The sequence below is a fragment of the Platichthys flesus genome, chromosome 3 (genome assembly GCF_949316205.1).
Source record: "Platichthys flesus chromosome 3, fPlaFle2.1, whole genome shotgun sequence".
Classification (NCBI taxonomy): Eukaryota; Metazoa; Chordata; class Actinopteri; order Pleuronectiformes; family Pleuronectidae; genus Platichthys; species Platichthys flesus.
Window position 1 is genome coordinate 429,876 of NC_084947.1, and position 11,634 is coordinate 441,509.

The window sequence follows — 11,634 nt, forward strand, 5'->3', positions numbered from 1 at the left end:
GATGGAGACGTTGATGTGTCAGACAGCAGCAGGCCACTGAACCCTCTTGTCTCCTCGTGGTTCCTGAAGACTGTGCACTCTCTTACACATGGTTGAACTCATGTGTACAAACATTTTATTATAATAAAAATAAAACATTTTCATTTATTTAGCACCTGTCGTACATAAAAAGCAGCTCAAAGTGCTTTTTAATAAAATCAGATAAGAGATCAATACAAACACATCTAATAAAACTAAGACTTGAAACAAGTCAAAGGTATAAAAATGTATAAAATGGTTTAAATTAAATTAGAAATAAGAGTTGATTCTTAAAACTGTCAACATAGTATTTTGTCTGAAGTTTGTTCCAACCCTTCGGTGAATAGCAGCACCTTCATCGTGTGTGTGTGTGTGTGTGTGTGTGTGTGTGTGTGTGTGTGTGTGTGTGTGTGTGTGTGTGTGTGTGTGTGTGTGTGTGTGTGTGTGTGTGTGTGTGTGTGTGTGTGTGTGTGTGTGTGTGTGTGTGTGTGTGTGTGTGTGTGTGTGTGTGTGTGTGTGTGTGTGTGTGTGTGTGTGTGTGTGTGATTTATCATTTATTCATGTTCCTTGAGCGGAGACAGATGGTCTGACTGACGGTGTGATGTCATTAAGACATTACTGTAATCACACACACACTCTCTGACCTCCAGGGACGAATGAAGCCTGCACTTCATGGGACGCTAACGTTAGCCACTGTTAGCTATGACTCAGATGAGAAGGTGATTGACAGCTCGTCTCTAATGTGTTGAAGTAAAACATTTGATTTAATTTAACATGAGGTGGAAAAATAAACACTACAAAGCTGATTTATTCTAAAACAAACAACAGAACATTAATGTAAAAAGGTTAAATCCATTAGATAATAAGCAGAATGTGTTGAGTGTCATGAAATCATGATTCTGGATTATGAATCCATCACTGGAGACAAGGACAGGACTTTTATTTTGACAGCATCAAGATCAAAACGGCCAGAAAGATGAGGGACTTATTTTGAAAGAGATGAATGATGATGATGGAGGTGTGTGTGTGTGTGTGTGTGTGTGTTTGTGTGTGTTGTGGTGTACAACAGAGTGCTGGTGGTCATAAAGTACAGGAAAGAGCTCGGTAAGTACAGATGAAGTGTGTGTGTGTGTGTCGGCCCTGATTAAACATTAAACTAATGGTGATCGGGATCGAGGCCAAATGTTTTCCCATGATGCTCAGGGACCATCGGGGGGGTAATAAACTGTCTGAATCAACCACAGCACATGGTCATAAGTATGTGGACACATGGTCATTATCCTGCTGCTGTAACGGTTCCACTTCTCTTCATGGAACTTTAATAATCATCGTTTATTAAAGACGTGGAATCGTCCAATCAGATGGTTCCTTATCGAGTGTTAGCCTGAAGCCTCGTTTGCGATCAAACTACTTTGTTAAAGTCAACTTCATATTTAAAGTAACTCAACATGGGGTCGGACACCTTCAGCATCAAGAGAGACGTTTGGATGATCCCGATCATCATATGAAAACTGATTCGTTAAGTATGTTTCAGCGACATGCGTGACCCTGGTCTGGAGCCACTGCAGACAGCTGAGGAGCCGCGGGGGGGCGACCTCTGACCTCGACTGGGCCTCCATGCTACTGGAGCATAAGTTAATTTACGTCAACTTTGATTTTGGTCCTTGTCGGGGTCAATGAGCTGTACTCCAGCCATCCACCAGGGGGCCATCATGTCCATCTCATTCAGCGTCCGAGGATCAACCCTGTGGATCCTAGTGAGTTCCCTCCAGCGCCACCTTCAGGTCAGAATTTTAAATTAATCTTCCATCTTGATCGTGATCTTCAGATTTTCCAAAGTTTTGTTTTTCAAACAGGACGAGCTGGGTTTGGTGAGGGGGGGTCAGAGGTCACGAGTGCTGATGTAATTACCAACAGGACAATCAGCTGATTGGTCCAATTATCTCACATGTCTTAATCATACGTGAACTGAAGTGTTCAGGATGAAGAAGAGGAGCCGTACGCCTAGAAGACGAAGAGCAGGAGGTTCCAGAGCTTTTATTGTGAAAAGGATCGGTTCATCAAGTCTTTGATATTTGAGACACGAGGAGTTAGTTTCATTTCTTCAACCCTGACAACGAGAGATGTCCTCAGAGGATGATGAAGAGCGATGGAAGGAAGGGGCAGCAGGAGGAGCAGGAGGAGCTGGAGGAGCAGGGGGAGCAGGGGGAGCAGGAGGAGCTGGAGGAGCAGGGGGAGCAGGGGGAGCTGGAGGAGCTGGAGGAGCTGGAGGAGCAGGAGGAGCAGGAGGATCAGGGGGACCAGGGGCAGCAGGAGGAGCTGGAGGAGCAGGGGAGCAGGGGGAGCTGGAGGAGCTGGAGGAGCAGGAGGATCAGGGGGAGCAGGAGGAGCAGGGGGACCAGGGGCAGCAGGAGGAGCAGGGGGAGCTGGAGGATCAGGGGGGAGCAGGAGGAGCAGGGGGAGCAGGGGGAGCTGGAGGAGCTGGAGGAGCAGGAGGATCAGGGGGACCAGGGGCAGCAGGAGGAGCTGGAGGAGCAGGAGGAGCAGGGGGAGCAGGAGGAGCAGGGGAGCAGGAGGATCAGGGGGAGCAGGAGGAGCAGGAGCAGCAGGAGCAGCAGGAGGATCAGGGGGAGCAGGGGCAGCTGGAGGAGCAGGAGGAGCAGGGGCAGCAGGGGGAGCTTGAGGAGCAGGAGGAGCAGGGGGAGCTGGAGGATCAGGGGGAGCTGGAGGGGCAGGGGGAGCAGGGGCAGCAGGAGGAGCAGGGGGAGCTGGAGGATCAGGGGGGGAGCAGGGGAAGCTGGAGGGGCAGGGGGGGGCAGGGGGAGCAGGGGGAGCTGGAGGAGCTGGAGGAGCAGGAGGATCAGGGGGACCAGGGGCAGCAGGAGGAGCAGGGGGAGCTGGAGGATCAGGGGGGGAGCAGGGAAAGCTGGAGGGGCAGGGGGGGGCAGGGGGAGCTGGAGGATCAGGGGGGAGCTGGAGGGCAGGGGGAGCAGGGGGAGCAGGAGGAGCAGGGGGAGCAGGGGCAGCAGGAGGATCAGGGGGGGGAGCAGGGGGAGCTGGAGGGGCAGGGGGGGGCAGGGGGGAGCTGGAGGATCAGGGGGGAGCTGGAGGGGCAGGGGGGGGCAGGGGGGGGGCAGGGGGAGCAGCTGATGGTTTTTAAAGGTTTTTTAAACGAGGATTATTTTGGTCTGTCCTGCCCACATGAATACTAATGAGGAGGCAACTCACGTAATCATGTTAGTGGAACAATATCACCTCCTCCTGATCCCCCCCCACCCTCTCTCTCTCCTCTCTCCTCTCTGTGTCTCTCTCCTCTCTCCTCCCCCCCCCCCCCCCCCCTCCTCCTCTTGTCTTTACGCGTGCCAGTCACCTGTCACCCCCCCCCCCCCCCCCCCCCCCCCCCCCCCTGTCCCGTCGTCTTTTCGGCTGCTAAGTGTTTTCTGATTGGCTGCTCTTTGTTGTTAAAGCTCATTAAAGCGCGTCCACCCTCAATAAGAGCCATTAATAAACTCCCGCTCCGCCCGCGTGCGTGACGGCTGCAGCAGGAGAATCGAGCTTCATTGAGTCAAATCAATTGAGAAACATTAGAAAATCTATTATTCCGGGATTTGCGCTCTTTTCTCTCTCGTCTGTGTCTCGGGACAAAGCGCGCACTCTCCGGTTCGTCACGGAGCTCCGGGAGCCCGGCGGGGGGAGCCGGGCTGCAGCCGAGGAGGAGAGCTCCGAGCCGGCTGCAGGACTCACCGAGCCCCGGAGAGTCTGGAGCTCAGAGACGCGTCATGTTGAAAAGAAAATCTGGATTTTAACTTTCAATAAAAAAATATCACATTTAAAAGAGGATTCAAATTGATCTAAACCCGAATGTGAAATGAGCTCCGTTTGAAATGAAATAAAAATAACAAGTATTTGAATATTTAATGATTATTTCTGATCAATCAACAGGTGATTTCATCATCTCTCATTTAACTTATTTTTATTTTAAATTATTTATAAATATAAATGTGTGTGTGTGTGTGTGTGTGTAATAAATGTTAATAAAAGCTCATAAATACAGATGAGGGAGATTTTGTAGAGAGACGACAAGGGGGGGGGGGGGGTGATGGAGGGATGAAGAAAGGACTGATTGTGTTGATAATCTCTTCTCTCTCTTCTCTAATCTGTTTTCTTGCTCTGTCACTCACACCCCCCCCCCCCCCCTCCTCACATTCCTCCGCTGCGTCTGTTCAAACTTCTGAACTTTTTTTAATATAAATATCAGATAAAGACTTAAACTCAACTGAGAGTGAACAACACACAACAAACTAGACAAGCACACACACACAACAAGCTACACACACTGGGGATCAGGATATTTCATGCGTCACAGTCAGAGACACTTTGAAGAAACTAAATCAAAATTTAAAAAAAAAATCAAACATGAACCTCATCACTGCACAATAACTGACATCACTACACGGTAACTGACATCACTACACGGTAACTGACATCACTACACGGTAACTGACATCACTACACGGTAACTGACATCACTACACGGTAACTGACATCATCACTGCACAATAACTGACATCATCACTGCACAGTAACTGACATCATCACTGCACAGTAACTGACATCATCACTGCACGGTAACTGACATCACTACACAGTAACTGACATCACTACACGGTAACTGACATCATCACTGCACAATAACTGACATCATCACTGCACAGTAACTGACATCATCACTGCACGGTAACTGACATCACTACACGGTAACTGACATCATCACTGCACAGTAACTGACATCATCACTGCACAGTAACTGACATCATCACTGCACAATAACTGACATCATCACTGCACGGTAACTGACATCATCACTGCACGGTAACTGACATCACTACACGGTAACTGACATCATCACTGCACGGTAACTGACATCACTACACGGTAACTGACATCACTACACGGTAACTGACATCATCACTGTCATGGAATATTATTCCAATGATGTCATCACTGGAATTCAGACACTTCTTCTCATTGAGTTTTATTTATTTATTTATTTAAAACAACTGACTGTTGGAGTGATGCTCTCTCACCTCTCCCCCCCCCTCTCTCTCTCACCTCCCCCCCCTCTCTGTCTCTCTGTCTCTCTGTCTGTCTCTCTGTCTGTCTCTCTCTCTCTCTCTCTCTCTTATAGAATTGTTGGGGGAGTGATAATACTCTTTCTCTCTCTCTCTCTCTCTCTCTCTCTCTCCCCCTCTCTTTCTCTCTGTCTGTCTCTCTCTCTCTCTCTCTCTCTCTTATAGAATTGTTGGGGGAGTGATAATACTCTTTCTCTCTCTCTCTCACTCTCCCTCTGTTCTAGCAGCAGCTTTGTGTCTCTCTCCTTCTTCTTAACTTCTATTAATGAAATTATTTTAGATTCTTCATTTTTCTCGTGAAACAAACTATTACAATACAAATATTTTATTTCTTTAAAAAAAAAAAAGGGACCCGGATTTTTTCATCTTTTCTGGATTGTGGCTCTTTTTGTGTAAAACTTTTGGAGGCTTCTCCTCCTCCGTGTCCTCCGTGTCCTCCGTGGCCCCCCTGTCCTCCGTGTCCTCCGGGCCCCTGGCCGCGGCCCCCGGCCCTGCTCTCCCCGCGATGGGCTCCTCCGTGGCCCTGAAGCAGCCGCTGTGTCTGGCGGACATCATCACCTCGGACATCCTGCACAGCTTCCTCTACGGCCGCTGGAGGCACGTGCTGGGCGACCACCACCAGCACGCGCACCACCTGCAGCACGAGGAGCGCACGGGCCCGAGCGCGAGCCCCAAGACCGCGTTCACCGCCGAGGTGCTCGCGCAGTCCTTCTCCGGAGGTGAGTGACGCAAGCAGCCGATGAGGAGATGAAGTGATGAAGTGATGAAGATCAATCTGAAATCTCACGAACATTGATCAGTTATTTCAATTCAACGTGAATCGTTTGGATCTTAAATTCAGATCAAGATTCCGCCCGGTTCCTTTGATCTGTTTATTGACAATCATCTAACTGATCATTAAGGAAATAATCTAACAAATGATTTGTTGTTTTAAATTAAAACCAAACTATGAAGTGTTGCTTGAAGAAAACGTGAATTTAAAAACTGATGTAAAGAACCAACCTGCTTTATTTCATCATTCTTCATCAACAATGATTTCAATAACTGTCACTCACTCTCATAATTAACGCTTCAGTCATTCATCCAATTCATTTGATCTGTGATCGATTCTGTTGCTCGTGTTCTTTAAGAAAACTCTGACTCATCTTTTCTAAACATATGATTTTAAATTCATTTTAAATGTTCATTCGTTTCTGTTTTCGATCAAATTCGTTAGGAACAATTCCAGAGAACAGTTCGGAGCCGGACGCGCAGTCCGGATTCTCACGCTTCGTTTCGTGGACTTTATTTCATCCTTTGCAGGATCGTGAATCCCACAGCTCTGTGCGTGTCTGCGCGCGCCCGCCGCCTGGTGCCGCTTGTGCCTCGTTTCTTTCTTTCTGGTTTAAATTGAGATGAACTCGTTTCAACAAATCATCTCTGCATCAAATCTCTTTTCTTATTTCAAGTCTCTTTTCTCCTTTACGTCACAACCAGTTTCACGGTGCGCGCAGAGCGTGACACGGGGTGTGACGTGAAGGAGAAAAGAGACTCGTTCTTCGTCTCTTTTATTCTATAATTCACTTTATATATTGTTTGTTAATTTTCTATTTTTCGTTGCTTCATTCAACGCGTTGACTTGTCGCTGTGAGCCGAGGTCCGGCCTCAGGATGTGAAACTGATGAGAGCAGAAAAGGAGAATTGAACCTTTTCCTCTCTCGGACTCATGTTCGAACAAAACTCTTCATTTTACATCTTTGTCATATTTGTGAATTCTGTCGTCGAAGATTTAAATTGTTGAATAAAGAGTGAAAATGTCTTTTTGTGCAGAGGTGCAGAAGTTGTCCAGCCTGGTTTTACCGAGTGAGGTGATCATCGCCCAGAGCTCAGTCCCAGGTAAATAATGAGAATACTACTACTACTACTAATAATAATATTATTAATAATAATAATAATTATTGTGTTTTTAGGTGAAATTAGATTATTTATCTTCTATGTTTTATTTCAAAAGAATCAATGATCAAAATGTTTTGCAAATAAGTTACAATTCGTTTGTCCTACCTGTAATTGAAATTGAAAAAAATACATAAAAATAATATTTATATATATATATATATATATATATATATACATATATATATATGTATATATATATTTATGTATTTATGTATATACATTCCATATTATTTTCCATCCGAAATCTCCTCTGCCATTTTATAACATCTGACAGAGAAGTGTTTCTGCCACGGTCACATGTTCTACACTCATACACACTCAGGGGGAACTCGTCTGTTTTACAGAATGAATGAAGATAAAATAAAATACGATGCGATGAGTTTCTGAAGGTAGATTTTATCAATCACATTTTATTTGTATTGTTTCATATTCCCAGTTTGTCTCATATTGCCAGTTTGTCTCTCAGATGTTAAAAGGATCGACTTCCTTAACAAGAGTCAAACAGAAACTTAGTGATCAGTGATGAAGCTCAGTCCCATGTGAGGATCCTCTCCCAGGACACACACACATGCTGATGGAACTGAACACATCAACACAACAACACAATAACACAACAACAGGATTCACTACATGAGAAGAACCAGTTTGTCATGTTTAAAGTGTTGATACGTAAAGTCTGATGGAGATGAAGGAGCAGATGAACTGATAGATTCTCTGATTGTGTTTTAAATTTCTCTTCAGTGAGACCAATAAAGTAATATCTTATCTTATCTTATCTTGATCAGTAAAATCTACATGAAGAAACTCACCTGTCATCATGTTCTTATTTTATTTTACCGTCATTCATTCTGTAAAAATAAATAAAACCAAACACGTTGAACCTGATTTGATTTGAGGGGCAGTGACAAGCTTCTTCTACCACTTCACACAAAGATGAGATCAGTAAAGAATTTACTACTTTACAGATCAAATATATATGAGGAAGGAAGAGATATGTAGAGATATAAAGTGCAAGAAGAAAGCTTCATGGTTGTGTGATGTTTGTGTGTGTGTTGTGGTTGCAGGGGAAGGTTTGGGTATTTTCTCTAAAACGTGGATTAAAGCTGGAACTGAGATGGGTCCATTCACCGGACGTTTGATTTCCCCTGAACACGTCGACCTGTACAAGAACAACAACCTCATGTGGGAGGTAAACGTTGATTTATTGATATTTGACTTTATTCTGTTCAAGCAAAATAAGAAGCACAGAACAACAAACTAAACACGCTGACTAGCAAGGGACTGATGAGCATCAGTCATCTAACTCACTGCCATGAATCTTAATATCAGGTGAAGTGATCCTGTGTATGTTAACAATGAGGCATTAGAGTGACGGGTTGTAACCAGGTGTGTGTTGTGTTCAGGTGTTCAACGAGGACGGGTCGGTCCGGTACTTCATCGACGCCAGTCAGGAGGACCAGAGGAGCTGGATGACCTACATCAAGTGTGCGAGGAACGAGCAGGAGCAGAACCTGGAGGTGGTTCAGATCGGCAGCAGCATCTTCTACAAGGCCGTGGAGGTCAGTGAACGCATCACCTCTCCACACACAACTGCAAAAAGTACACAACATGAGGCGTGGACATCTTTATACACGGAGCAGTTCACTGTGACCGACATCATCAAGTAACACACTGTAAAAATACTCAGAGTAACGTTCAGCTTCACCAGAGGAGGAACAGGAAGCGGGGGGGGGGGGGGGGATTCTACCAGAGTCAAAGTAGAAAGAAAGAGATTAGTAATAAAAAATCAAATATTCAATGAATCTCTGCAGTGAAGAGCAGAAATATGATCTTCAACATGAAATGCTGATGATTCTTTTTATATCTGATCTTCTTTAATCACTGTATTCAATCCAAAATGTCTGAATGTAAAATCTGAGTGATGGAATAATGAAAGAGAAGAAGAGGTTCTGATGATGGGACCAGTTCCCTGAACCTGCTGGGAAGTCAGTGAAGGATTCTTCAGTTCTTTAAATAATCATTTAATGACGTTCTTCATTTGTGTTTTTTAATAATGTGGTGCAAAAACATAAACTCACACATTTATGAAATCCAGAATAAAATCTAGAAAAATGCAATTAGAGAATCTATGAGAGAATAAAAACATTTCAGAAATAAACGAGTTAAGGAAACAGTTCCATATTTTAATCTTCGGCCTCATCGATGAAGATGAAAACCGGACTAAGGAGATCAGAGCTGATTGGTGAGTCTGGTGGAGTTCAGGTGTGTGTCGCCCCCTGCTGGCACAGACACGACAGGCCGTAAACACGATGTTTCTCTTGTTTGATGTTTTGGTGTCGCTCTCCTCAGACGATCCCTCCGGACCAGGAGCTGCTGGTCTGGTACGGAAACTCCCACAACACCTTCCTGGGAATCCCCGGGATCCCCGGGCTGGAGGACGAGCAGAGCAAGAAGAGCAAGAGCGGTGAGGCTTATTGATCTCATCTTGTTATTGATCTCATCTTGTTATTGATTTCATCTTGTTATTGATTTCACCTTGTTATTGATCCGTGACCTCACAAACAACAGCAACACAGTTTCCTCATGAACTGATAGATTAAACGTTACCAGGAGTTGAGACATGATATCACTGGTTTCAATAATATAAACAGAATTCAATTCATAACTTTAATATTTTATATAAAAGGTGATTGTCAGATGTTCAGTGAATTTAAAATTAAAGTATAAATGAGGAAATTAAATGATTAACAAATAAAAAATGTCTTTAATGGAAAGCAGGTGAACTGTCAATAACTAGTGAGACAGCGCCATCTGCTGATGAAGAATGAGACGTTAAAGCTCAACTCGGAATTATGACACTTGAAAAAGATAGAAATAAATAACATAAATAGATATAAAAGATCATCAATAAATGATGTTCAAATTGTTTATATAAAGTGTATACAAATGTACACACAAAAAGAGATTTTTATTCATAAACACACAACTAAACAATTATTTAAAAAAAGAAAATATGAATAACATCAATTTAGAGGAATAGAAAAATTAACATATAAATGTAGGTTGTTATTAATAAAACACGACATAATTTTTTTGAAGCAGCTGCTCAGCTAGTGATTTATCAACCAAACGAGGAAATGATTGTTCCCTGTTCCTGCTCAAGTCTTCATCACCTCTGCTCCTCTTCCTCACAGATGAGTTCCACACCTGTGAGGGCTCCTCCTCCTGCTCCTCCTCTTCCTCCTCCTCCTCCTCCTCCTCCTCCTCCTCTGCTGTGGGACGCATGCGCTGCGTCATCTGTCATCGTGGGTTCAACTCCCGCAGCAACCTGCGCTCCCACATGCGCATCCACACGCTGGACAAACCGTTTGTGTGTCGCTTCTGTAACCGGCGCTTCAGCCAGTCGTCCACGCTGAGGAACCACGTGCGGCTGCACACCGGCGAGCGGCCCTACAAGTGCCACGTGTGCCAGTCCGCCTACTCCCAGCTGGCCGGCCTCAGGGCGCACCAGAAGAGCGCCCGGCACCGGCCCAGCGCGGGGGCCCCGGAGGGGGGGGTGGGGGGCCCCGGAGGGGGGGTACACTCACCTCCTCACCCTCCACAGCTGAGCGCCATAACTCACCCTGCATCACTGGTCCATCATATACCCACCATGGTGCTGTGATTACACACACACACACACACACACACACACATGGTGCTGTGATTACACACACACACACACACCATGGTGCTGTGATTACACACACAAACACACACACACACACACCATGGTGCTGTGATTACACACACAAACACACACACACACACACCATGGTGCTGTGATTACACACATATACACACACACCATTGTGCTGTGATGACACATATATACACACACACACACACACCATGGTTCTGTGATTACACACATACACGTGTGGAGACGTGTGTTACAGTTGCATGATGAGTGTGTATCTAATCACGTATCTATGAGATGATGATGTTGTGCAGTGGTTTGCATGCTAGCTCTGCTCCAGGTTGTAATGTGAGTGTTGAACACAAGGAGGCGCTACAGTCTCTGAGGCTCCTTCAGTCAGATTCCGGAGCCTGAAACTATATGTTTGTGTTTATTGTTGTTATTGTAACAGGATGATATCGCTCCCCCGACTCCTACGAGAAAATATTAGAATCTACATTTCTAATTTCTGTAAATGTTCCTACTTGATTTTTTTGTAGATTTCTGTATAAATATGTTGTTAAATAATCAAACTGAGAATCAAACGAGTAATGTGATGTAAATAATAAACATGAGATGTGCTTTATGCCCAGAATTTAAATCAACTGTCACTTTATCTCTGTATATGTATGTGTACAAGGTCATATATGACACATGTATCAGTATATGAAGTATACTTTGTTAACCTCTATGAAGAAGAACGTATTTGAGCATATATAATCATAATAAACTATAACATGATGAGAAACATCTGTCGTGACTTGTCACTGATCATCTTTAGAAACAGTCATTGAATGTAGGCGTCACTGTTTGTCTCCCTCTAGTGGCCGG

At 44.7% G+C, this 11,634-nt stretch overlaps 1 protein-coding gene across 1 annotated transcript; it reads left to right on the forward strand.

Moving 5' to 3' along the window:
• Positions 1 to 5,499: 5,499 nt before the first annotated feature.
• On the forward strand, positions 5,500 to 11,585 carry LOC133933389 (PR domain zinc finger protein 12-like; the record flags this gene model as incomplete). The annotated part of the gene is made up of 6 exons (XM_062380476.1): positions 5,500 to 5,869; positions 6,960 to 7,025; positions 8,150 to 8,274; positions 8,489 to 8,644; positions 9,435 to 9,549; positions 10,280 to 11,585. Coding segments are annotated over 6 exons (1,302 nt in total), but the record flags the coding sequence as incomplete, so codon positions are not given.
• Positions 11,586 to 11,634: the final 49 nt, after the last annotated feature.